The sequence below is a fragment of the Mustela lutreola genome, chromosome 14, assembly GCF_030435805.1.
Source record: "Mustela lutreola isolate mMusLut2 chromosome 14, mMusLut2.pri, whole genome shotgun sequence".
Taxonomy (NCBI): Eukaryota; Metazoa; Chordata; class Mammalia; order Carnivora; family Mustelidae; genus Mustela; species Mustela lutreola.
This window is the reverse complement of record NC_081303.1, coordinates 66,784,921-66,812,899: the sequence shown is the minus strand read 5'-3', so window position 1 is coordinate 66,812,899 and position 27,979 is coordinate 66,784,921. Positions and strand designations below refer to the sequence as shown.

The window sequence follows — 27,979 nt, the reverse complement described above, 5'->3', positions numbered from 1 at the left end:
TCATCTGTCTACACTTTATACATCCCTTCTTTCATCAGTTACACTAAACTATTTATAGCTTCAGGAACATACCTTGCTATTTGATCCCTCTAGAGTTTGGAGATGGCTATCCTTCTGCCTAGGATGAACAGGGCTTAAAATTGGAGGTTAAAGTTACAAATGACCAGGGCCAAACCCCTTCTCTACCACTAACTTCATCGCATCTACCACTGAATGACTGACCGAGGGAAAATGACTTAACTCAAGCTTCATGCTTCTCATCTATAAAATGAAGTAACACTCTTCACTACTACATACAACTGACTGTTAAGAGAATCTTAAAACATATAAAGTGTTTACCTCAGTATGTTGCATATGATAAGTGCTCAATAAATTCTGACTGCTACTTTATTTGTATTTTTAAGTTATTCACATTGCAGCTTCAAGATTCAATGAAAACATTATCTCTCTTTTTTTAAAAAAAGATTTTATTTATTTATTTGACGGAGAGAGATCACAAGTAGGCAGAGAGGCAGGCAGAGACAGAGAGGAAAAAGCAGGTTGCAGAGAGGCAGGCAGAGACAGAGAGGAAAAAGCAGGTTCCCTGCTAAGCAGAGAGCCCGATGTGGGGCTCAATCCTAGGACCCTGAGATCATGACCTGAGCCGAAGGCAGAGGCTTAACCCACTGAGCCACCCAGGTGCCCTGAAAACGTTATCTCTTCAAGAAAACCTAATCCCCTAGTTTTGTTTAGATATCCTTTCTCTTTACTTTTTGAAAACTCAGAATATATCTCTACAAACAACCTTACCATACTGCACTGGTTTGTCTTCCCCTCTCTAGACAGACTTTCTAAGAGAATTGTTTCTACCTTGTTTCTCTACGACCCATCAGAGCAACTGACACAGAGAACACATACAGTAGCATGCTGCCGCAGAACTAAATGAGCAGGCCACTTAGAAAACATGGGAAACACTAAATTCAAAAGTTTTGTTCAGAACAGGATAGTGGCATAGTCCAGGCTGGTAGAATTCTTTCCTAGGATATAATGGCAGTGACCTATGCAGAGACATAGTTTCTGAACAAAACACACAGTTTCATATTTTTTTCCTAATTTCAGAATCAGGAAGCATCACAAAGTACAAATATAAATCATATCTAATCATTTATAAATTGTCTTTTTGGAACAGAATTACATTCTGTAATTAAGCTCTAAATTACACTGAAAAACCAAAAACATATCATTACTTTTCAGACCAGATAAAAATTACTCAGCAGTAAATTTCCTACCCCCTGGAGGATTTCCATCACCAGTCAAATCTCAGTAAGGAAGCCATGGCAACAACACAAGTAACTCAGACTTAACTGGAAATAATCAACACAGATATAAAAAAAAAAAAAACTTTTACAAATTATGCCAAGAACCCTCGGCCAAATTCAAAGCCACAAATGTCAGCATTGTTCTACTAAAACTAAAATTTCAAAAGCTAAGAGGAAACAGTAGCAACTGCTTGATTTTACCCTCAAAATGGACAAGAGAAAATCAGGTTCGATAATGTATGCAAGTGCTCTCTGTAAACCACAAAATTATACAAACACATGAGTCACCACTGTTATTAACTTTATTATATTTTCATCACCTAAGAATTTTTTTCCAATTTAAAATTTTCCAAATTTCCTAAACTTATTTTTTCTACATTTTGTGTATACCAATAATTCATCTTACCTATTTTCTTTTTTTGTTGTCGACCAGCTGACTCTGTTATTGTTTCCTTCTTCTTTTCCACTGTAAACAGAGCAACACAGTAAAAATTAATTATGTATTATACTAAAGAAATGAAGGCTGCTTTATCACAGTTGAGCCAATGAAAGAAGCTCACAAGAAAGTTACACGCTGCCTTTGATTATGGTTATGAGCAAGTTAACTGATCTGCTCCCACACCTGCTGACAGGAGAAGGCAGACACAACAATCTAAGACCAAGACAACAATACTGGAAGCATCATCAACCAAACACTCATAAAGGATTGCATAAGGACACAATAATAATAACTAATGGAACATAATAAAAACTAAAATGGCTTTCAGACCATCAGCTGAGGGTGACTGCCGTAGGTTGAGTCTAAGTACGATTTTCAAATTCTGTTCTCTCAGATAACTATGGTTAATTATAGTACCAATCTCATACTCACTATAAAAGGTAGGAATTCATTTATTCAGTTATGGTTCCTAAGTAATGAGCGCTGTTCTAGGCAGATGAAAAGATAAACGTGATTCTTGCCCTCTAAAGAGTATCTAGTGAGGGCGAATAACTGAGTAACAATTACAATACTGAAAACTGGCAAGACAGACATATGCATTAGGGAAGGGAGATCAACAGAGTCAAAAAGCTAAAACTGGGGCATCTGAATGGCTCAGTCAGCAGAGCATGTGACTCTCGATCTCGGAATTGTGAGTCTGAGCCCCACAGAGGGCACAGAGATTACTTAAACAGACAGAAAAAGCTAAGACCAACTTCTTTGTATGCATTTCAATTAATATGATGATAGAGTAAAAATAACCTTTTAAAGAGAAATAATTAATATATTTGTATTTTACATTTACTATCTTTGATCTATATACCTATCATAGTCCACCTATGAAAGGACCAAGAATAGGAATGTCAAAAATTACCTTTACTTATTTACTTTCTTTGTTCCATATAGTATCTTAGCATACTTCACCAGCAAACAGTACAGTACATGTGTTACTTCTAAAAGTTGCATTAAAGAGAATTGGCAGGTAAGACTTTTTCTCTTGGAACGTTAATTACGCTACCTGAATTCTAAAATTGGTATTACTACTTTAATAAAGAGATGTAAAACTCGATTTGACTCCAATAGTACAAGTGAAACAGTAAGATGCTGGCTAAAATAAGTGTGTGTGTGTTTGTTTGTGGTTTCAATATATGCACTCGTGTCTAAGTACATGTATTCTTTTATGTAAATGAAAAGATAAAGCATGACATATATCTATGGGGAAGAAAGAGATTTAGAGTGAAACTACTAGTATGAGATCATAAAAGGAAATTAAGTCAAATTCTACAAGGTGTTACCAAAATAACAATTTTTTTTAAGATTTTATTTATTTGACAGAGAGAGAGATCACACGTAGACAGAGAGATAGGCAGAGAGAGAAAGAGAAGCAGGCTCCCCGCTGAGCAGAGAGCATGATGCGGAGCTCAATCCCAGGACCCCAAGACCATGACCCGAGCCGAAGGCAGAGGCTTAACCCACTGAGCCACCCAGGCACCCCCAAAATAACATTTTAAAAAACGAAAGGACAGAGATGCTTGGGTGGCTCAGCCAGTTAAGCGTCTGCCTTTGGCTCAAGTCATGATCCCAGGGTCCTGGGATCAAGTCACCGCACAGGGCCTTGTTGCTCAGTAGTGAGCCTGCTTCTCCCTCTGTTTGCCACTCTCCCTGCTTGTACTGTCTCCCTCTCTGACAAATAAATAAATAAAATAAAATAAATAAAAATAAAAAACAAAATGGACAGAAAACATTGAATGTTTTACTCTTTATCATCACTATTAGCCAAAGAAACAAAAAATATTTCTTTCCCTCCCCAGAAGGACCACAACATAACTTAGCACTTCCCCATAAGTGCATAAAAAACAAGAGGCTAGAGAACAGAAACTAAGATGGTACTGTGAACATTAACCTGGTCTTCTAGGGGACTGGGCTGAGACTAGATCACCATGCTCTAAGGAGACATCTATGGATAAAGCAGGGCCCAGAGTAGAAGATATGACCCTTCTGAAAGACTAAATAAGCTTTTGAGAGCTAAAGAATGAGCAGGAGTTTGCTAGACCAAAAGAGAAAGGAAAGTTATTCTAGTTAGAAGGAAGAGCAGATAATGTCTAGACGCACGGCAGAAATAAGGAAGACTAGCCCAGAGGATGGGAAAAGGGCCCGAGCTGCTAGAGAATAGAAAGCCAGGGATACAGGATGTAGTTGCAGGGGAAGAGAAGATGCATCCAACCACACTGGACTTTACAAGCCCCGCCTTTCTCCTAAAAGCAATGGGGAAAAACACAGTATTTTGAGAAGGGCATGTAACATGATAAGATCTGTGTCTTGAAAAAATTACTTGGGCTGCCCTGTAGAGAAGAAATCCGAGTGGCTGCAGGGAGACCAATGAGGAGGCTATCGCAGTAGATCACAGGAAACATGACAGTTTAGACTAGGTGGTGGCGGCAGAACTGGAGGGATGTGGAGAGATCGCAAACTTCCCCAGAGGAGAACAGTAATAGGGCTTGAGGATGGACTGCACACACAGGGTGAAAGAAGAAAGTATTCAAGTCACCAAGTATTTATTAAACTTTTACTGCGTGCCAGTCACTGTTCTAGGTACAAAGACTATATCAGAACAACAACAAAAACGCTCTCCTAGCGGGGGGAGATAAACAATAAACAGTAACACAATACACAAATAGATCCTGTAATATATTAGAAAGTGACAAAAGTCATGGGGTGGGGAGGGGGGATGAGAGCGAGGTCTAGGAGACCAGGAGCAGCAGCGGTGGAGATGGGCAGGCTGCAGTTTGAAAAAGGGTGGCCAAGTTAAGGCTCACAGAAGTAAACTTTGAACAAAGATTTGGAGAAGGTATGAGGGTTAACTAAGCAGACATCATAGAGAATATTCCAGGCAGAGGAACAAGCAGTAGAAGACTCTGAGCACTGGAGTGTGGCTGAGGCACAGCAAGGAACTGCAGGGTCAGTGTGGTTGAAGCCGAGTGTGTGAGAGGGGAAGAGCATCAGAACTATAACGGGGGAGGCTCCGCAGGCCACTGAAAGAACTTTGGCTGTTCTTGAGTAAAACTGGGACACCATCACAGGGTTATGAGCAGGAAGGGGACATGATCTAACAGGCTCTAAAAAGGATTATTCTGGGTGCCTGGGTGGTTCAGTTATTGGAGTATCTGACTCTGGATATCAGCTCAGGTCTTGATCTCAGGGTCCTGAGTTCAAGTCCTGCACTGGGTTCCACACTGGATGTGGAACCTACTTTTTTTTTTTTTTTAAGATTTTATTTATTTATTTGTCAGAGAGAGAGAGGGAGAGAGCTAGTGAGCACAGGCAGACAGAGTGGTAGGCAGAGGCAGAGGGAGAAGCAGGCCCCCTGCCAAGCAAGGAGCCTGATGTGGGACTCCATCCCATACCCCTGGGACCATGACCTGAGCTGAAGGCAGCCGCTTAACGAACTGAGCCACCCAGGAGTCCCTGGAACCTACTTTAAAAAAAAAAAAAAAGAATTATTCTGGCTGTTATCTTGGGAGTGGACTATAGGGAAACAGGAACACTTATTGAAGGTTGCTACAATAATTCATGCAAAGGATGGAGGTAATTATCAAAGGAAATGATGGAAAATCAGACTCTGGATATGTCTGAAGGCAGCCCAAAAGTATTAGACGCAGAGTGTGACAGAAGACTTAAAGATAACGGCACAAGGATTATGACCTGAGCAAGTAGAGAGATAGACTTGCCATTGACCAAGATCCTGAAAAGTACAAATGAAGCAGTCTTTTTTTTTTTTTTTAAAGATTTTATTTATTTATTTGACAGAATGAGAGATCACAAGTAGGAAGAGAGAGAGGAGGAAGCAGGCTCCCTGCTGAGCAACGAGCCCGATGTGGGGCTCAAGCCCAGGAACCTGAGACCAGGACCTAAGCCGAAGGCAGAGACTTAACCCACTGAGTCACCCAGGCGCCCCCAAATGAAGCAGTCTTAAGTGAGGATAAAGTATTCAATTTGGACATACTGGGTTTGAAATGTATACTCAACATTACAGTATAACGGACAAATTGATACATGAATCTTTATTTGAGCATAGCTGACACACAATGTTAATTTCAGGAGTACAACATAGTGATTCAACTCCTTACACATTATGCTCACCACAAGTGTAGCTACCATCGCTCACTATACAATGTTATTTCCAGGATATATGGATCTTGCATTAAGGAGAGAGTGCTAGGGATATAAATTTGGGAGCCACTGCCAAATAGAGTACATGATTGAATTCACTAAGAGAGTGAGCGTAGGGTGATAAAAACAAATTTGGGGTGCCCAACAAGAGGCTGAGAAGAGGAACCAGCAAGGAAACAGCAAAAGAATGATGGGCAAGGGGCGTCGGGGTTGCTCCATCAGTTAAGAGTCTGACTCTTGATTTCGGCTCAGGTCAGAGTGGAGGGATCAAGACCCATCTCAGGCCTTATACTGGGCATGGAGCCTGCTTAAGATTCTTTCTCCTGCTCCCTCTGCCTTTCCCCAAGCCCCCCACTTTTCTCTTAAAAAAAAAAAAAAAAAGACCTACAAGGTAAGAGTAAAACCAAGAGAGTGTGGCGTCCTGAAAGCCAAGTGAGAAAGTGTATCAGGGTTTCCGGCTTGCACTATGAGAAGCATGGAGGTACTATTTGTCAGGTAGAGAAATACCAGAGGAGGATCAGGTTTGTGAAGGTGAAGATAACGAGCTTGGATTTTAATATGTTGAGGTGACTTATCCACACACGGGGCTTCCCTGGCCCCTCACAACTGAATGGGATCTCTTCTTTAGAACCACCACAGCACCTAACTCGCACTTCTCGTGTCCCTGGCTCCACTGCCACGTGTATTATGCATTGTGCATAAAAATATCCAACGCTGCATATACCTCTACATAACCAATTCAAATCGGATTCATCTCCGTATTCCCATAAAGTTTTTGCATCAGCTGGTGCGAAAACACTTACTGTAAACATGCATTCCATACACCTGATGTGTTGAACTCTATCTGAAGGATGCTGCCATACTCACGTTTTTTACTCTGTTTTTCCACCTCCGCTTTCAGTCTCTTGTACTTGTCCGTCCTGTAAACCAGGACCCAGGTTATACCTGAAACATCAAAAGCAGCATGCTCACAGAAAAATGTCTGCGAGGGTCACGGCAAACTCACTGGTGGTGATGGCTGGGTAAGGAGGGATTTCGACTTTTTGCTTTATATTCACCAGCAGTGAACTCTTTTCCAAACGTTAAGACAACGGACTCTTCAACCAAAGTAACGGAGACCCGAGATGAAGGTGTCTCCACAAATACGCAAGCGAAATCGACCCCCAACCGAATTCCACGGTGCCTCACCCGCTCCTGCGCCCCAGCGCTCCCCCGCCCCCGGCTCAACCCCAAGCAAGCAAGGCTCGCGACCACTCCCTCCGTGGCGCGAGGGTCCCCAGGCCCAGGATCCTTCCCGTGGGGGCTGGCTGATGAAACGTCAGAGAAGCAGCCGCTCTCACCCTCGGCGAGAAGGGCCGTGCACACGGAAATGAAGACGATGAGCAGCGTGTCCGCGAACATGGTGCTCATCTCGCACTCTCCTCTCTGCACTCCCACCCGCCAGAGGGGAAGCGCTCGAGAGTCTGCAAAAATTCAACGACAACAACTTCCCTGGATTTCTGGGCCACCGAGTAAACCTCTCTGACAGACTAGAGTCACACTTCCGCTTCCGGGGCACAGCGCCGGAAGGGCTACTTCCGGAGAGACGCGTGGCCCGGCGAATCCGGCGAGAACCCAGCGGGCTTGGGGGCTGGGGCTCAGGCCGAATCTCGCGAGAGCTGGGACTGGCGCTTCCGCGGCGGAACTACGATGACGGGACTTCGCCTGGTGGTGCTTACTCTAGGGGCTGGGTCGTGGCCGCTCTTCGTCTCGACCGAAATGCCCTTGGGTGCACTCGGCTGCGCTTCTGCTTCAGCCCTACCTCTGAAGCCGTTTAGGTAGTTTACTGAACGCCACGGATTTGGACCTGGGGCGCGGGCTCGAAGGAACTCCCGCCCTAGCGAAGGAGAGACACTTGTACTTATGGTGTGGTTAGGGTTTTACTGGCGGTATGGCCAGAGCGCTGCGGTGACCCAGGTGACGCGGTGGCCGGAGACCGCTGTTGAAGTCGAAGCAGAGTAGTGGGAGTGTTTGGCGGGGGCGGTGCGCAGAGGCACGTGGGTGCTGGAGAACACGCGGTGTGTAGCGGTGCCGTGATGATGGGTCTGGAGGACGGGTCATGAGCTCAAATGCCTCCGGCGGTTGCGTGGAGATGATCTTACGCAGGCTGGACAGGAGGAAACGGTGGGAGGTACTAGCGTAGTAAGGGAGCGATGATTTTATTCGACAGTAGCAGGTGGTACGCGTATCCAGGCAGTTTCCCTGGGAGAAGGAGCACCCAGTTTTCGTGATCTTCCCATTTTCCAGGAAAACCCAGAAATCCTGTTTTTATGTGAAAGAATTGATAAATGCTGGTAGCTCGTTCAAGTTTTTAAATGCCGCATAGGTTAAAGGAAGTGTCTTAGAAGCTTGGTTTCAGCCTGTGTAGAGGTTTTCAGCTTTTTAGGCTGATTGTGTTTGTGTGAGTGTATTTGTGTTTATGACAATCTGGAAGCTGGCCAAGTGTCTTCCCTTGACTTGTACTTTGTATCATGTATCATTGGTTCTTTTCTCTTAAACTCCAGTGTACTTAGAGTTCTTTTATAACCCTTCTCTCTCTCTCTCTCTCTCTCTCTGTGTGTGTGTTTTACAAGACCTTTTAGTTCTATGTGCATTTTTTGTTTCTAATACTGAGCAGCAGAGAGCCTCTCTCTTCTTTAATTTATTTAAAAGATTTTATTTATTTATTTGTCAGAGAGAGCGCACAGGCACACAGAGTGGCAGGCAGAGGCAGAGAGAGAAGCAGGTTCCCCGGTGAGCAAGGAGCCTGATGCAGTACTTGGTCCCAGAATCCTGGGATCATGACCTGAGTCGAATGCAGTGGCTTAACCGACTGAACCACCCAGGCGCCCCGAGCCTGTGTCTTTTTTTAAGATTTATTTATTCATTTGTTTGACAGACCACAAGTAGGCAGAGAGGTAGGGAAGCAGGCTCCCTGCTGAGCAGAGAGCCTGATTCCAGGCTCAATCCCAGGACCCAGGACCCTGGGATCATGACCTGAGCCGAAAGCAGATGCTTTAACCCACTGAGCCATCCAGGCACCCCCCCTCCCCGCCCCATCTCTTTTTAATAGTGAATTTCTTCTATGTGGCAGCCACAGTGATAGGTACTGTAATGTCAAAGAGGGTGACTAAAATACTATTTCTGACTTTCAGGGTTCTCCTTGGATGTTATATATTACATAATAAGGTATAATCAGGGTATTCCTAAAATGTTACGGGAGCATTGGATGTGGGCAAAATTGCTTCTTCTTGGAGGAGTTGGAGAAGGCTTCACGTTTGAGCTAGATCATAATATGACTAAAAGTTACAATAGGGTAGATTTTTAATCACTCATGGTAAATACTGAAGCACTAAAAGAGCATTTCTCTCTCTTTTTTAATTGAAGTATAGTTAACAACACAATGTTACATTAGTTTCAGGTGTGCAAGGTATGATTCCACAACTCCATTAAAATATACTCACCGCAAATTTAGCTACCATCTGTCAAGAAGAGCATGACCTTTGAAATCAGACCTGGTGTTCAATTCTAGCTCTGCCACGTAATTGATTTCTGTCCTTGAGCATCTTATTTAGTCCTTAAGCCTGAGTTTCCTTATTTGCAAAAAGTGTAATAATAGAGCAGCTGCATAAACCTTGCAGAGATTAAGTGAGAAAGGGTATAGTATACAGTATTTAAAGCTGTGCCTGACACAGTTGATCAAATCCAACATGCTATTGATCTAAAGATGAAACAGTATTTTATATACTACTAGGAAAGAAAAACAACTAGTTAAACCATGACACACCATTGATTATAAGATGCAGTCTATTGAGAAGTGTTTAAATTTGAGGGGAAAAGTATCACAATCAACAAAATACAGTAATAAGAGGTATTTTAATTGTTCCTATGTGAAAGTTTACTACAGAACTGTGGGCTGCCAGGATAACATTTACTTCTCTCGGGCGACAGTATTGTGACCCTATTCCCCTCATTGAAGAACAGTACTAGAGGCAAGTTAAAATAACATGTTTTCTACATTTACCATATTCCTTTATCACATTTCCAAGTTCTCTAAGCTTTCAGTTGTATTAATTTTGGGATTTCAGAAGTTTTCCCCACGAGGACCGCCCTTTCAGACTTTACTGTCCATTACAAGGCTTTTGTCCTGGCACTTCCCTTTTACCCTTCTCTGGGGTAGGATTCACTATTTGATGTACCCATGTCTGCCCCCTCCCGCCTCAGTTTATACTTTATGTTGTGGTGCACCCTCAAGTCACTTGCGGAAGGTGAATGGGAGCTAACCTTTCAGTGTGCTTATTAGAAGTATTAGTAATAATACTATTTGTAAACAGATATTTAGTATTAGGCTAGGGATCGTAAAAGATAATGAGAGAAATTAAATCCCTGCTTATAACAGGTATAAATGGGTATGGGCAACTTCTCAGCCTCACTTTAAATTTGTAGAGATAAAAGTGCCTGCCTTCCAGAGCTGCTTTGAGGTTTATATAGAATGAGAGCAAAGTTCTGAGGTCAGACAACCTATCTTCAAATCTTTTGTTTCACCACTCCATTAAATGTGTAATTTTAAGCAAATCCTTTCACTGCACTCTGCCTTGGTTTTTTTTTTTTTTTTTTTTTTTTATTACATAATGGCATAATAATAATAGTGCCTAAGTCCAAAGGGTCTTTTTTTTTTTTTTTTTTTTTTTTTTTTAAGAGAGTGGGAGTGGGAGGAGGAGCAGTGGGAGAGGAGAGAGAACATCCCAAGCAGCCTCCACACTGAGCACAGACCTGGATGTGGAGCTTGATCCCACAACCCCTAGATCACAACCCAAGCCAGAATCATGAGTCAGACACCCAACCTACTGAGCCACCCAAAGGATTTTTTTTTAAAAGATTATGTGAGGAAAGTGTTTAGAATAGTACCAAGTCTCACATTAAGTGTTAACTGTTATTATTATAATTAACTGTTATTATTATTAGTTGTATTAAACCACCCAGCTCATAATCTTTGAACAAGTTTTTTCATTCTGTCCATTTTGCCTGGATTCTTGTTCTCTTCAAAAGCTTCAGTTACCATTTGTCTACTGGTGATCCGTAAAATAGCTGTAACTGTAGCCTAAGTTCTTCCCTGATTTTCATACCTGATATCTAACTGCCAAGTGGGCGTTTACATTTGGAGATTCCAAACTAAACCTCTGCAGTTCTTTTTTTTTTTCCTTTTCGTAATTTGACAGAGATCACAAGTAGGCAGAGAGGCAGGCAGAGAGAGGGGGGGAAGCAGGCTCCCCACCAAGCAGAGAGCCCCACGTGGGGCTTGATCCCAGAACCCTGGGATCATGACCTGAGCCAAAGGCAGAGGCTTAACCCACTGAGCCACCCAGGTGCCCCCAAACCTCTGCAGTTCTTTTACTCAAACCTCAGTCTTCCCTTATTCTCCTAATGAGTAGCGCCATCATGTACATAGTCTTTCAACCTGGAAAACAGGAACTATCCTCATTAGCTCCCTCTTCTTTATCCTACACATCTAATCGCTGATTGTGATAAATTCTCTCTGCTTCATTTCTCTTTCCCCCACATCTTTCAACTCCTACTATACTTCAGCTCAGGTTCCATTGTCTTCCTTTGCATCACAGCCTTCTAACTGGTTGTTCTCTAGTTAGACACCCAGCTGTCCCCTCCAAACCATTCTTTTATGTGGCCAATAGTGCTCTTGAATACAAAGATTTTCCCCACTACACTGGCAGGACTAGATAAAGACCTTCAGAAACTAGCACTGAAAAGATTATGAGGATATTTCCCAAAATATACTTTAAAATAAAACAAATGCTAAAGTGAAATGTGAGTTTATTACCTTTGGGAGTAATTATTTTTTCAGAGAATTTTCACTCCGTAAGTGTGTGTCCCAGCTATGTGTCTAATCTGCCTTTTGGGTAATCCAGCACTGTGAGCACAGAGACAGGGTCTTGTTTACTTCTGCATCCCCAGCTTTTGGAGCATGGTCGACCACAGAGAAGCTTCCCAATATAGAGTGAATAAATAATACTGTTGGGAGAGAGAACAATAGGTTGGACAAATATCTTAGAAGAATGGGGAATTTTAGCTGGACCTTGAAGAAAAAGTAAAATTAGGATGTGGAAGATGTAGTGATCGAAAGCATTGAATTGGGAATGAGAAAGAGGGAGGACATCATAGCTTGTGTTTAGTTGAAACAACCAATATGTGCGAAGAGGCTTTCTGTTTAGTAGAAATAGAATTGATTAGGCAAAGTGACTGGATTATATCGGTAAGAGGTACATGGTTGAACTTCAGGAGATCCATAAATCTGAAATTGTAGACAGAACTTTGTATGTGCATTTTTCCCCTGAATTAAAGATTCATAGTTAAAAATTCTCAAAGAAGTTTACAAACCAATAAATGTTAAGTTGTTTGTTGCATATTTGAGAGACTGAAAAATCTTAAGATTAATTCTATAACCAGTTAGTGTTCAAAAATTTTTGCTACAGTACTCCTTAGGAGCAGAAGGGAGGGAATGAGAGCCTGAGATGTGGAGATAGAGCCTGAAGATGAGGACTTTTAACAGTATATGTGAATTTTGTGTTAAGGGATTGGTATCAATGTTTCTAATGACCAGGGAACTCTTAATTCAGGGCTGCTCCTTTCAGTTGGCAAAGAGTTGGGGCATCAAATTGAAAAGGAAAAATTAAAATTAATCTGTTTGCAGATGATATGATCTTATATGTAGAAAACCCTAAAGATTCCACATACAAAAGCAACTGTTGGAAGTAGTAAGCAGGGGCACCTGGGTGGCCCAGTTGGTTGAGCATTCGACTCTTGGTTTAGGCTCAGGTTTTGATCCCAGGGTCCAGATCAAGTCCTGTATTGGGCTCTGCGCTGAGTGCAGAGTCTACTTGGGATTTTCTCTCCCTCTGCTCCTGCCACTACTCATGCATGCGTGCTCTCTTTAAAAGAAATCTTTAAAAAAAAATTTAAAAAAAAAAGAATTAGTAAACAAATTAAGCAGAATGGTAGAATACAAAATCCACACACAAAAATCAGTTGTTTTTCCTTAACAGTGAATAATCCAAAAAGGAAATTAAGAAAACAATTCCATTTTCAATAGCATCAAAAACAAAATACCTACAAATAATTTGAGCCAAGAAGGCAAAAGATTTGTAGACTGAAATTTAGAGAAGATGCAAATGAATGAAAGGCATTTTGTGTCCATGGATTAAAGCACTATGCTAAGATGTCTGTACTACTCTAAACAGCCTTCGGCTTCAGTGCAATCCCTGTCAAAATTCCAGTATTTTTTGCAGAATTGGAAAATCCATCCTAAAATTCCTATAGAACCTCTAAGTATCCGGAGTAGCCAAAGCAATCTCGAAGAGAAAGAATGAAGTTGGAAGTCGCACACGTCCTCTTTTCAAAACTTAATTTCAAGCCTCGGTAATCAAAAATGTATGGTACTGTCATAAAGACAGACATATAAACCAGTAAAATAGAATAGAGAACCCCCCAAATAAAGCCTTGCTTATAAGGGCAGTTTTTTAAATAAATGATGTTCAGAAAACTGGACATCCACATGCAAAAGAATGAAGTGAGAGCTTTATGCCATATACAGAATGGGTCAGAGAACTTAAGCATAGGAGATAAAACTATAAAACTCAGAAGAAATCACAGGGGAAAAACTTAATGACGTTGGATTTGGCAATTTATTGGATATGACACCAAAAGTGTGGGCAACAGCAAAAAATAATAAATTGGATTTTATTGAAATCTAAAACTTGTGCATGAAAGGATACAATGAACAGAGTGGAAAGTCAATTTGAGGGACACCCGAATGGCTCAGTGGGTTAGTCCATTACCTTCAGCTCAGGTCATGATCCTGGGGTTCTGGGATCAAGTACCGCATCAGGCTCCTTGCTTGGCGGGGATTCTGCTTCTCTCTCTGCCTCTGCCTGCTTCTGTGCATTCTCTCTCTCTCTCTCTCTGATAAATAAATAAATAAAGTCTTTTAAAAAAAAAAAGGCAATTTGAAATTGGAGAAAACGTTTGCAAATCATACACTGATAGTAGATTAAAATCCAAAATATATGAAAAACTACAACTCAACAACAGCAAAACAAGCCAAAAATGAACAAAGGACTTAGACATTTCTTCAAGGAAGATCTACACTACAAATGGCCAATAAGCACGCAAAGGGATGCTCAACATCACTAATTAGGGGAATTCAAATCAAGACTACGAGATGCCACATCAAACCCAGTAGAAAGGCAGTTATTCAAAACAAAACAAAATAATCTGTTGGCAAAGATGTAGAGGAATTAGAACACTCTCACATTGCTAGGGGGCAATGGTGCAACCACTGTGGGGAAAAGTATGGTATTTACCCAAAATATTAAACAGAATTACCAAATAATAAGGGCACCTGGGTGGCTCAGTTGGTTGAGTGTCTAACTCTTGATTTTGGCTGAGGTCGTGATCACATGAGTGAAGGAGCTAGGGACTGGGAAGAGGGAAGAATGGACTTTTGTTTAATCGGTAGTTTCAGTGTGGGAAGATGAAAAAGTTCTGGAGATGGATGGGGGAGGGTGATCGTTGCACAGGAATGTGCATGTACTTAATACCACTGAACTGAGCCTCTAGACCTAGTTAAAATGGTGAACTTGATGTTATATGTATGTTATCATAATTTTATTTTTTAAAAGATTTGTTTATTTTATTTGAGAGAGAGACCAAAGCAGACTCTGCGTAGAGCGTGGAGCCCAGCACAGGGCTCGATCTCACCACCCTGAGATCATGGCCTGAATTGATCAAGAAACAGCCGCTTAGGCAACTTCGCTACCCAGGCACCCCATATGAGCACTCTTTAATATCAAGATCTGAAAACAACTCAAGTGCCTATATACACATAGAGGAATAGATGATATAACAAATAAATTAGGAATAAAAGTGTATTCAAACAGCACTACAAATGAATGTATTGCAGTTATATGCCACAACGAGCATTAATCCTAGCAATATAATATTGAGTGGAAGGTTTAAGTCCTTAGGAATTACAGGATGTGGTAGACTTTGTATAAAGGTCATCATGAGAAATGCAATAGAGGATCAAAGAGGTGAATGTACATGTAAGTTCATATCTTAGTTCTCAAGTTTTATTTATTTATTTGGAAAGGGAGCATGAGGAGGGAGGGTCAGAGGGGAAATGCAGACTCCCTACCAAGCAGGTAGCCCGATGCGGGGCTCGATCCTCGGACTCCAGGATCATGACCTGAGCCAAAGGCAGTTGCTTAACCAACTGAGCCAACCAACCAACTAAGCTTTCATTTTAAAATGAAAGACCAATGGGGTGCCTGGGTGGCTCAGTGGGTTAAAACCTCTGCCTTCAGCTCAGGTCATGATCTCAGGGTCCTGGGATCGAGTCCCACATTGGGCTCTCTGCTCGATGAGGAGCCTGCTTCCTCCTCTCTCTCTGCCTGCCTCTCTGCCTACTTGTGATCTCTGTCTGTCAAATAAATAAATAAAATCTTTTAAAAAATAATAAAAAAAAAGACCGAATTAATGCTTGAGGGCCTTGAACACAATGATGAGAATGTGCCATGAACCAAGAATAATGATGAATCTAATTCTCTGCATCTGAGTTATTTAAAAAAAAAAATTCCTCCTATGTTCAACTCCCTATCTGTTATAAGAAGAAGAAAGTAGGGAAGCTGGGGAGTAATCTTTTAAACTACTTGCAATGGGGGCACCAGAGTGGCCCAGTCACTTGAGCATCCAACTCTTGATTTTGGCTCAGGTCAAGATCTCAGAGTCATGAGACAGAGCCACCACCTGGGGCCTTAAGATTCTTTCTCTCTCTCTGCCTCCCCGCCCAATTCTCTTACTTGCGCACTCTGTCAAAAAAAATTTTTTTTAAATAAATAAATAATTTACTTTCAAGTAAAAATGATACTCTAGGAAAATGTCATGTTTCTTTTGGAGCCTCAAGTACCCTGTGATTGCCACTTTTGCCTGGGGCATTTAAGCATCTCAATTTTAGAAGATCAGTGACAGTGGAAAGTCACCCAAATATCTTGAGCTTGGTTGGGAGTTTTGCAAAATAAGGAGTGTTTCTGTGGAAAAAAAAATTTTTTTAGTCTGGCAACTTTACATAGAATTTATACATTCCTAAGAGAGATTGCTGTCAGAGAAACTAACTGTCAGGCCATCATCATGATGCAGTTTTCAAGTAAAGGGAGACTTGAACTAAATAAGTAGTATCAGCAGAAACTGCAAAGTAACTAAACAAAGAACTTCTTTTACAGTGAAATAGGAATTCTTAGAACTAAATAAGATGAAGCAGGGGCACCTGAGTGGCTCAGCCGGTTAACCTCTGGCTTAGGTCATGGTCTCGGGGTCCTGGGATCAAGCCTTCTGTCGGTCTCCTTGCTTGGCAGAAAGTGTACTTCTCCCCTCACCCTCTCCCTCTATGCAAGCTTGCTCTCTATCAAATAAATAAAATCTTTTAAAAAAAAAAGGTGAAGTAAATAAGAATACTTCAGTATGAGGTTCTTGCCAGAGGTATTTCTAAGTTTTATGTGACCCAAAGCTTACAAAATTCTAGGTACTCGCTTTAAGAAAAACAAATGGGGGGGGGGTGGTGCCTGGGTGGCTCAGTGGTTAAGTGGCTGCCTCCGGCTCAGGTCTGATCCCACAGTCCTGGGATCGAGCCCCATGTCGGTCTCCCTGCTCCTCCGTGCTCCTCTGGAAGCCTGCTTCTCCCTCTCCCACTTCCCCTGCTTGTGTTCCCTCTCTCTCTGTGTCTCTCTCTGTCAAATAAATAAAATCTTTTTTAAAAAATATGGCAAAATCAAAATAGGATCAAAATTAGATACAAGAGTGAATACTTATTTGAAAGGGGCTAGTTCAAGTAAGGATCCCAGAAACTCAATTTCATTAACTTCTTGGCAAATATGTCTCTGGGCTTTAACCTGTATGGGGACAAATCTGACACAGTGGCTGGAAGGGCAGTCTTTTAAGAGAGGAAAATATAAAAACTTCAGTCTTGGTAATAAACTTCTGTAATATTAGCTAGAAGGGGTCTTTGAAAAAAAATGCCAGAACAAAGCCACCTTCCTTTTCCCATGTGCAAATCTGGCTCATCTTAATACAAGCCTAAAATCTGATGTGATTTTCCCTATTACAAATGCACACTGTCATGCTTACTCAGTATGCCTCTGTCATTGGCCGGTAATTCACTTTTACTCACTATTTAGACTCTTACCCTTCACCTTAGTGGTTCACTTTGCTGCCCAAAAGATGATGATTTCATTAACAGAGAAACATAAATAGCATAAGTGATACTGTTGACTGCCCACAGCTTCATTTCCCTGACTTCGGTCCTTTTTAGGAGCCCAGTCTTCAATTGACTTATGTACCTGGCAAAAGGCCTGTTTAGTGGGTACTTTCTTTTCTCTCTCTCTCTTTTTTTTTCTTTAGAGAATGTATTTATTTGTCAGAGGAAGGGAGAGAGCATGGGAGGAGGGGGGGGTGGTTAGACAGGAAGAAGCAGGCTCCCTGCTGAACAAGGAGCCCAATGTGGGATTCAATTCCATTGTCTGAGCCAAAGGCAGCTGTTTAACTGACTGAGCCACCCAGGTACCCCTGTCTTAAGATATTTTTAAATTTTTCTTTCATTTTTGGGGTGCCTGGGTGGCTCAGTGGGTTGAGCCGCTGCCTTCGGCTCAGGTCATGATCTCGGGGTCCTGGGATCGAGTCCCGCATTGGGCTTTCTGCTCAGCAGGGAGCCTACTTCCCTCTCTCTCTCTGCCTGCCTCTCCGTCTACTTGTGATTTCTCTCTGTCAAATAAATAAATAAAATCTTTTTTAAAAGTTTTTTTTCTTTCATTTTTTACTTTGACCATTGGTTGTTCAGTAGTATGTTGTTTAATCTTCGCATATTTGTGAATTTTCCAGTTTTCTTCTTGTAATTGATTTCTAGTTTCATACACTGTTTCAGAAAAGATGCTAGACATGATACTAATTTTCTTAAATTTATTAAGGCTTATTTCGTGGCCTAGATTTCTCCTAGAGAATCTTCCATGTGCACTTAAGAAGAGTATGCATTCTGCTGCTGTTGGATATAATGTTTTCTAAATGTCTAAGCCTACCTGGTATAACATGTCGTTTAAGTGCAATGCTTTCTTAATGGATTTTCTGTCTCAATAATCTACCCATTGTTGAAAGGGTTTTTGAGGTCCCCTACTATTACTATATTGCTGTTTCTTCTTATAGATCTGTTAATATCTTTTGTATAAATTTAGGTGCTTCTATACGTATATTATACAATGACCTTTTTTTGTTTCTTGTTACAGCCTTTGCCTTAAAGTCTATTTTACCTGATTTTAAGTATAGCTACTCCAATTTTCTTTTGATTTCCATTTACATGGAATACCTTTTTCTATCCTTTCAGTCTACATGTATTTATTTATTTGAGAGAGAGCATGAGTGGGGTGAGGAGCAGAAGGAGAAGGAGAAGCAGACTCCCGGCTGAGTAGGGAGCTTGACATGGAGCTCAATCCCAGGACTCCAGGATCATAACTTGAGCCAAAGGCAATGCTTAACTGATTGAGCCTCTCTGGTGCCCCAGTCCACATGTATTCTTAAAGCTCAACCGGGTTTCTTATAGATAGCATATAGTTGGGGTTTTTTAAAAAATCGATTTAGATACTTTGTCTTTTCCTTGGATAATTTAGTCCATTTACATTTAAAGTAATTATGGATAGGTATGAACTTACTGTTGTCATATTGTTCATTATTTTCTGCCTATTTCATGAGTCCTTTATTCCTTTCTTCTCTTGTTCTCTTTGTGATTTGTTGATTTTCTGTAGCAGTATGTTTAGAGTCTTTTGTCATTAACTTTTGTGTATCTGCTTACAGATTTTTGATTACTGTGAGGTTTACATAAAACAGATATTTTGCTTTTATATCATTTTCCATTCAAAGAATTTTCCTATGAAATGTCTGTTTATACTACTCCCCATGTTGGTTTTTTCTTTCCCAGTTATTAACTGCTGTACTTCCACACATCCTTATTTTTGTCAGTAGCTTATAATTAGAGAGGTTCTCCCCTATTATTTTCCATGACTTTATGAACGTCCTACATTTTTTACAAGAGATTTGCAATTTCACTTTCCAGACACTTTGGACTGAATTTGCAAATAAACTGATGGAGTCTGCTCAGATATGTCAAATGAGATATGTTAAATGAGGAGGGATATTTGATGATTCATTTTATAAATGACTGGTTCATTGGTAAATATAGGATAGGGAAACTTTTGCATCCTAGTACAGTCTCTTAACTGTGAGGACCTAAGTAATGAAACCCTGACTATTAAGGATCTCTTGTAGGTGTTTAGTGGGGTTCCAGTGAATCTCATCAGAGATAATGGATGTGAAATCTTAGCATCTGTTCCTGGCACAAGCAGAATTGCTTACTTAATTCTTTGTGTTGCCAAGGTATACTATAATATCACATTGCACAGTATTATGATTACCTAATTGTTTATGTAAGTGTATTTCTTGGTAGTCTTTGACTCCTAGAAGGTAGAAATGATTTTTTTTTAAGTTTTTATTTATTTATTTGACTGAGAGAGATCACAGGTAGGCAGAGAGGCAGGCAGAGAGAGGAGGAAGCAGGCTCCTCTCTGAGAAGAGAGCCCGAAGCGGGACTCGATCCCAGGACCTTGAGATGGTGACCTGAGCCCAAGGCAGAGGCTTAACCCACTGAGCCACCCAGGTGCCCAGAAATTATATCTAATTCATCTTTATGCTCTTGACACTCAGTAAATGCCTTGTACATGGTGAACATTCAAAACATGTTGAATGAGTAGGTAAAGGAATGAATGAATGGATATCTTCCTTGTCTTTTTTTTTTTTTTTTACTATTTTTTCCATTATTTTATTTTATTTCTTTTCAGTGTTCCAAAATTCATTGTTTATGCACCACACCCACTGCTCCATGCAATACGTGCCCTCCTTAATATCCACCACCAGGCTCACCCAACCCCCCACTCCCCTTTCTTGTCTTTTTCTTTTTATGATAACATATCTCAGATTATCTATTAGCCTTCCACAAAATAAATTTATTTTAGGCCATGAGGCTATTTTATTTTGTGCCTTTAATTAAAAATTTTTTTAACAAGGCAAATACCCTTGTACTGATACGGAATGTTCTCCAAGATACAATGATAAAAACATAATGTAGAACAGTTTGTAGCATATGCTACTTTTTTTAAAAGAAGATTTTATTTATTTATTTGACAGAGGGAGGGGAAGTGCACAAGCAGGGGAAGCAGCGGCAGAGGGAGAAGGAGGAGCAGGCTCCCTGTGCAGCAGGGAGCCCTATGTGGGGCCCAGTCTCAGGACCCTGAAATCATGACATGAGCCAAAGGCAGATGCTTAACTGATTAAGCAACCCAGATGCCCCTAAGAATAGACTATCGTTTTTTTCTTTTTTAAAGAGTTTATTTATTTGTTTGACAGAGATCACAAGTAGGCAGAGAGGCAGGCGGGGTGGGGGGGCGGGTGATGCAGGCTCCCTGCTGAGCAGAGAGCCCGATGTGGGGCTCGATCCTAGGACCCTGGGATCATGACCTGAGCCGAAGGCAGAGGCTTAACCCACTGAGCCACTCAGGCACCCCATGCATAGACAATCTTAAGCATATGTGAGAAACCTGTAAGAGTGACTGTTTGGGGGTAGCAACACTGGGAATACACATAGTAAAGATTTATTTTTTGGGGTGCCTGGGTGGCTCAGCTGTTAAGCAGCTGCCTTCAGTTCAGGTCATGATCCCACAGTTCTGGGATCAAGCCCGGCATCAGGCTCCCTGCTCAGCAGGAAGTTTGCTTCTCCCTCTCTCACTCCCTCTGCTTGTGTTCCTTCTTTCGCTGTGTCTCTCTCTGTCAAATAAATACATCTTTTTTTTAAAAATGTACTTTTTTACTGTATGCTCTTTCAAATTGCTTATTTTTTTTTTACCTTGTGCCTATACTGCCTATTTTATATAGGTATAGATATATAGATATAAATTTTATTTTACAAAGTTTGTACCATTTCTGAAACCTAAAATAAAGGGTAAACAGAAAGTCTGAAATGATGTTGGGATATTACTAATTCAAGTTAGAAAAGTATGTAAAAATGCATATATACAAGAATGTAAGAGTTTAAAAATACTTTTTCAGGGTGCCTGGGTGGCTCAGTCAGTTGGGTGTCTGCCTTCGGCTCAGGTCATGATCTCAGGGTCTTGGGATTGAGCCCCACATCGGGCTCCCTGCTGAGTAGGGAGTTTACTTCTCTCTCTCCCTCTGCCTCTCTCCCCTGCTCATGTGCACACACTCTCTCTTTCTGTCTCAAATAAATAAATCTTTAAAAAATAATAAAGTAAAATAAAAATATTTTTCTTTGTCCTCATCTACCTGAAGGCTTACATATTGCATACTTCAAGTTGGCCCAGACATCACAGAAATGTAAAAATTGGATGGGATTTAATACTTAACTATTTTTCTAAGTGATTTCCACACACTTTGTCATATAATTTGGTTTTTCTGAGAGAACCTTTCACCTCTGGCCATACTGAGTTTTGTTTCTGTGACTTTTTGTTCATCGTGGGGTTTTTGTGTGTATGTTTTTGAAGGTTTTTTTTTAAGATTTTATTTATTTATTTGACAGAGATCACAAGTAGGCAGAGAGGCAGGCAGAGAGAGAGGAGGAAGCAGGCTCCCTGCTGAGCAGAGAGCCCGATGCGGGGTTCAATCCCAGGACCCTGAGATCATGACCTGAGCCAAAGGCAGAGACTTTAACCCTCTGAGCCACCTAGGTGCCCCTGAAGGTTTTATTTTTAAGTAATCTCCATATCCAGCATGGGGCTCAAACTCACAATCCCAGGGTCAAGGGACGCACAGTCCACTGACTAAGCCAGCCAGGCGCCCCTCATTTATCACGGGTTTTATGGTTACTCGTTCAGATACACCTAAAATATGCCAAAATACCCCAAATTAAATTATCTATATAAGTTTCTTCCTACAGCATAATAGATTCTTCCAGGGTTCTGCCTGCCTTTGGGTCTAACCTGTTGTATTCACTCTCCCAACATCCGGCTGCCTGATGTTTTCTGGCACCAAGAGCCTCTGCCATTGGAGCCTAACTGGGTTTAAACTTTGAAGGCAATTTGTCAATATATCAAAGCCCTTAAAGGTATGCATACTCTTTGATCCAGCAATAGGAAAAAATCGGGATGGGCCAAGAAGCATTTTTAAGGATGTTTTCATAACGTTAAATTTAAACATTTTTAAAAAGCAAAATATCTAAATGCTAAAAAAAGAGGACTGTTTAATACATTATAACAAATGTATGCAATGGAATACCATTCAGTATTTAAAATTATATAAATGTATGTTGAGGGGCGCCTGGCTGACTCAGTGGATTAGAGCCTCTGCCTTCAGCTCAGGTCATGATCTCCGTCGGGGTCCTGGGATGGAGCCCTGCATTGGACTTTCTGCTCAGCAGGGAGCCTGTTTCCCTTCCTCTCTCTGCCTGCCTCTGTACCTACTTGTGATCTCTGTCTGTCAAATAAAGAAATAAAATCTTTTAAAAAATGTATATTGATTTCACTGCAAGTTTACAATATATTTTGTGACTCTATTGGTTCGTTGGTAAATATGTATTAGGGCAAACTTAGAATTTTATTTTATTTTAATATTTTATTTATATTTTTGACAGAGAGCACAAGCAGGCAGAGTGGCAGGCAGAGGGAGAGGGAGAAGCAGGCTGAGCAGGTAGCCCAATGTGGGGCTCGATCCCAAGACCCTGGGATCATGACCTGAGCCAAAGGCAGAGGCTTAACCCACGGAGCCACCCAGGCGCCCCTTTCCCCCCATCTTGTGTGCCTGCATGCACGCACTCTCTCTCTCACACCTCTCTATGTATATATGAGAGAAATATATATAATATAAATATATATAATATATAATTATTATATTATATATTATACATATAATAATATTATATTATATTATATATATTATATATTATAATTTTATAATATATAAAATATAATATAAATATATATAATGCACAGGAAGACTTTTCAAATATTGACAGTAATTTGTAATTTATGATCAATATTCTAGATCTTGCATCGGGTAGCAGATGTTTATTAGCCTATTAAAATAAATAATAATAAATAAATAATAAAAAAGAGGGTCAAGGATGAGAATGTTGTAAGGGTCATGATCATTTCAAATCTGCACAGTTGAAGGCTGTTAAAGAAATAAAAGGGAAGGGGGGAACAGCCCAGAGGTTTTACACTGGATTGTTAATAGTTATCTCTGACTTAAACTTTAAGACTTATTGTTTTCTTTTTTACTCATTTAAGAATTTCTAATTTGTCTCTAACTCTATATTATGTAATGAAGATACTAAAAAGTCAAAACCATTGTGTTTAAGATTTAAAAGTATTCAGCAGGGGGCGCCTGGGTGGCTCAGTGGGTTAAGCCGCTGCCTTCGGCTCAGGTCATGATCTCAGGGTCCTGGGATCGAGTCCTGCATCGGGGTCTCTGCTCAGCAGGGAGCCTGCTTCCCTCTCTCTCTCTGTCTGCCTCTCCGACTACTTGTGATTTCTCTCTGTCAAATAAATAAATAAAATCTTAAAAAAAAAAAAAAAGTATTCAGCAGGGGCGCCTGGGTTGCTAAATCGATTAAGCCTCTGCCTTTGGTTCAGGTCATAGTCCCAGGGTCCTGGGATCGAGCCCTGTGTCAGGCTTCCTGCTTAGTGGAGAACCTGCTTCTCCCTCTCCCTCTGTCCCTCCTCCCGTGCATGCAGCACTCTCTCTCCCTCTATGTCAAATAAATAAAATATTTTTAAAAAATAAATAAAAGTATTCAGCAATAACAGCAACAGTGAAGCCTTACTCTCTTAAGTACACAAAACACTGTTGTCGGTATTGGCCAATTCTGTTCCTTTGTAGGGAATGCAGTACACTGGTTTGTGGGGTAGTTCACGTAGAATACAGCTGAATAGTTCTGTGAACAGTGGATAAGTTGTATTGGATTTGATTCATTTTTACCTGTGTCAGGGCACTTTTGCACAACAGTTGGAGAAAATGTTTTGTTGTTTACTACCTACTGTAGGAATGGAAGGAAGCCGTTGCCAGCTGTTAGGAAATACAAAGCCACTTGGGAAATCTCCTGGGTTGTAAGGTATTACTGATACAGTGATGCTGGAATGTAGCTACTTTTCTAAGGAAAGGAGAAATTACAAATGTTATTGCTTAGTTAAATTGCTTTATATTAAAGTAGAACTGCAGATGTAACTTACTTAAATTTTCCCAGTTTCGGGGCGCCTGGATAGCTCAGTTGTTAAGCGTCTGCCTTTGGCTCAGGTCATGATCCTGCGGTCCTGGGATGGAGCCAACATCAGGCTCCCTGCTCGGTGGGAAGCCCGCTTCTGCCTCTGCCTGTCTCTCCCCCTGCTTTCGTTCCCTCTCTTGCTGTGTCTCTTTCTGTCAAATAAATAAATAAAATCTTTTAAAAATAAATAAATAAATTTTCCCAGTTTCTAATAGTGAAGCCAAAGTTTTTTTTTTTTTTTTTAAAGATTTATTTATTTGACAGACAGAGATCATAAGTAGGCAGAGAGGCAGACAGAGAAAGAGGGGGAAGCAGGCTCCCTGCTAAGCAGAGCCTGATGCAGGAGTTTGATCCCAGGACCCTGAGATCATGACCTGAGCCAAAGGCAGAGGATTAACCCACTGAGCCACCCAGGTGCCCCAGCCAGAGGTTACTTTGGCTTCAACTGGCGTGGTTAGATGTCTCTTCTATATATTCCTTAGTACTTTCCTTAGCATCACATTTTTTGTCATGGCTTATTCAAGGACTTGTTTTTCTTTTCTTTCTGGATTGTAAGCTCAGTTAGAGTAGGAATGATATCTGTCTTACTGGCACATAATAGAAACTCAATATATTTTTTAAGATTTTATTTATTTATTTGACAGAGATCACAATTAGGCAAAGGGGCAGGCAGAGAGAGAGAGGGGGAAGCAGACTCTCCACTGGGCAGAGAGCATGATGTGGGACTTGATCCCAGGACCCTGGGATCATGACCTGAGCTGAAGGTAGAGGCTTTAACCCACTGAGCCACCCAGGTGCCCCTAGAAACTCAATATTTAATGAAAGAATGTATAAATGAAGGGATGGATACAGTTCCAACTTAGAGCTAGGACATAAAGAGCAGGGGCTTTAAAAGCACAATAGAGACATTCCTTATACATTGATAGAGAAGTGTATGTTACATTTAAGGTTTAAGTGCTTGTTACATTTAATGTACATTTGGATTTAAGGTGAAATATTTATGTTTGTAGTTGACACCAATTGCAGTAAGTGAAATGCCAAGATAAGAATATTCTAGTAAAAGTCCCTGTGAGGAGTAAGAATGTAAAGAAAGTGACAGGCTACAATGTCACAGTTATATAAATTCATCAATTAAAAGATGAATAGGGGCGCCTGGGTGGCTCAGTGGGTTAAAGCCTCTGCTTTGGGCTCAGGTCATGATCTCAGGGTCCTGGGATCAAGCTCTGCATCGGGCTTTCTGCTCAGCAGGGAGCCTGCTTCCTCCTCTCTCTCTGCCTGCCTCTCTGTCTACTTGTGATCTCTGTCTGTCAAATAAATAAATAAAATCTTTAAAAAAAGATGAACAAATTGAAATCATACAATTTAAATAGCTGATAAGGTTACATAGTTCATTATTGGTCATTCCAGACTGTGAGCCAGGTCTCCTGATTTGCTAGTCTAGTTCTCCACCAGACTACAAGAAAGATTGACGATCACCTAAGTTTAGGGAAAGAAGCACAGAGATAATCTTGTTTTTCAAACTTGCTGGTCCAGAGTCGTCCTCCAGCCACAAAGACCAACAGAAATGGGGGATCATTAAGAATGGCCTTGTAGATGAAACAAAACAAGACTTCACATTTGGAGTACTATCTGCAGTTCTGTGTCCATGCCACGGGAAAAATACACTGAAGCCAAAGAAGAGCCTTAGGAGGAAGTGAAATTGACCTGACGGAAGGATGGAGAACAGGATAAAGACATGATGTTTTCGACTGAGCTGTCACAAGAAAGTCTAGCTGTTGGCACTGCTCCTGAGACTTTGAAGTTGTCAGCATAGAGGAAAATGAGATCCTTCCACAAAATAGCCATGGCTGCTGCTGTTGGACATTCTGTCGTGAATTAAATGATCCATGAAACTGATCCGGTATGTTCATTCATACTTATTTTTTTTTTAAGATTTTATTTATCTATTTGACAGAGAGATCACAAGGAGGCAGAGAGGCAGGCAGAGAGAGAGGGGGAAGCAGGCTCCCTGCTGAGCAGAGAGCCCCATGCAGGGTTCCATCCCATGACCCTGGGATCATGACCTGAGCCTAAGGCAGAGGCTTTAACCCACTGAGCCACCCAGGCGCCCCCGTGCATACGATTTTGTTTATAAAACTCTTTTTCTTTTCATTTAAAGCTCCCTTTATCCCTAAAATCACCAGCATGGAGAGGAGAACATGAATGCCTAATTGTTTCCTTCTCTGGTGACAAACGGTGGGGCTTTGGGTAATAGAATGACACACTTGGAGGCCCGTCCTCTATTGATCTTCATTTCATTCCAAGTCCTGTGTTGTTAACAGATGAGAGATCCCTGCCCCACAGTTACAACGATCAACTGCCCGTGTCTTTTATTCATTTTCTCTTTTGGGCCGGTGAATACTTTTCCGTGTAAACACGTCTAGATTTATAATACCCATTGTGGAAACTGTTTTGCGATACTGTCCTCAGAGCATTCAAAAGATACATATTTTAAGTATCCTAAAATAAACAAATAAATTATCCCTTTGTTTCACATCTGTGTTGTGTTCTGTTTCTTGTTGAAAGTTATCAGATGTCAGCCTTCAGCCTTTTTTTGAGGGTTTGTTTCTTCTTTAATCTTTTGTATTTAACTTTTAATATTCTCCTTTCCCACATATTTTTTCAAAGCTCTAATATTTATTTCATATTTATTTGAAAGCTTAAGCGATTTTGCAATATTAATATGTGCATTTTTCAGGAGATAGCAAAAACTGACCCAACTCTTCCATAGGTGAATAGTTATTCTAAAAAAACTTTGCAGGGCGCCTGGGTGGCTCAGTGGGTTAAGCCGCTGCCTTCGGCTCAGGTCATGATCTCAGGGTCCTGGGATCGAGTCCCACATCGGGCTCTCTGCTCAGCAGGGAGTCTGCTTCCTCCTCTCTCTCTCTCTGCCTGCCTCTCTGCCTACTTGTGATCTCTGTCTGTCAAATAAACAAATAAAATCTTTAAAAAAAAATAAAATAAAAAAACTTTGCAAAGAATATTCAAAACTGAATAATAACACTAAACTGCTGTTAATGATTAGCTCCTCAGGAGGGAATTAAAGAGGATATTCCCATTCTATAAAAAAATCTCTGCATTGTTTCATATTTTTGTACTAAATACAACTTTTTCAGCCAGAAAACAATTATAATAAGTTATTAATGACTGCATATTAAACACGAGACATTTATCTAATATAAAGCTGAAGTCAATAAATATCCTGCTCCATGTCAATAGGGCTCTTAGGATTTTCTCCAAGGTAGTGAAATACTGTTTATTTCCTTGTAAGAGACAATTTCTTGTTTTGACGCTTGGTTACTGTAGAGAAACATTTCTTAGGGTGAGTTCCACAATACACTGGTTCTGCCCGTTAGTGACAGGCAAACTCGGTAAAAAAGGATTCTCCGGTTTGGTAAGTTTCTTAAGTGCAGTAATTCCAGGGCGCTAAGCATGCTGATGGCCCTTGGGACTCTCCAAGAAGTTAAGTGGGAACATAGCAGTGCATAGGTATGTGTTCCCAGTATCATTTCTCCTCCCAGAACCACTGTTCCAAGTCATATATTTTGGGAAACACTGCTTTATGGTGTTCAAGAAATAGTTTTTTTTTTTTTTAATGAC

The 27,979-nt window shown here is 40.8% G+C and overlaps 1 protein-coding gene and 1 long non-coding RNA gene across 2 annotated transcripts in view; one reads left to right on the top strand and one right to left on the bottom strand.

Annotated features, from left to right (window-relative positions):
- The window catches only part of TMCO1 (transmembrane and coiled-coil domains 1), a 43,307-nt gene extending 35,806 nt beyond the window's left edge, over positions 1–7,501 (bottom strand). The window contains exons 1-3 of the mRNA XM_059145317.1: positions 7,287–7,501; positions 6,814–6,891; positions 1,705–1,764 (exon numbers count right to left, since the gene is read on the bottom strand). Coding sequence (XP_059001300.1) covers positions 1,705–1,764; positions 6,814–6,891; positions 7,287–7,356 — 208 coding nt within the window. The 5' untranslated portion in view covers positions 7,357–7,501. The remainder of the gene's footprint in view (positions 1–1,704; positions 1,765–6,813; positions 6,892–7,286) is intronic.
- A 57-nt stretch (positions 7,502–7,558) lies between these two features.
- On the top strand, positions 7,559–26,236 carry LOC131814416 (uncharacterized). The gene is made up of 2 exons (XR_009347298.1): positions 7,559–7,763; positions 25,874–26,236. It is a non-coding gene; the product is annotated as an uncharacterized LOC131814416 (long non-coding RNA).
- The last annotated feature ends 1,743 nt before the right edge of the window (positions 26,237–27,979 follow it).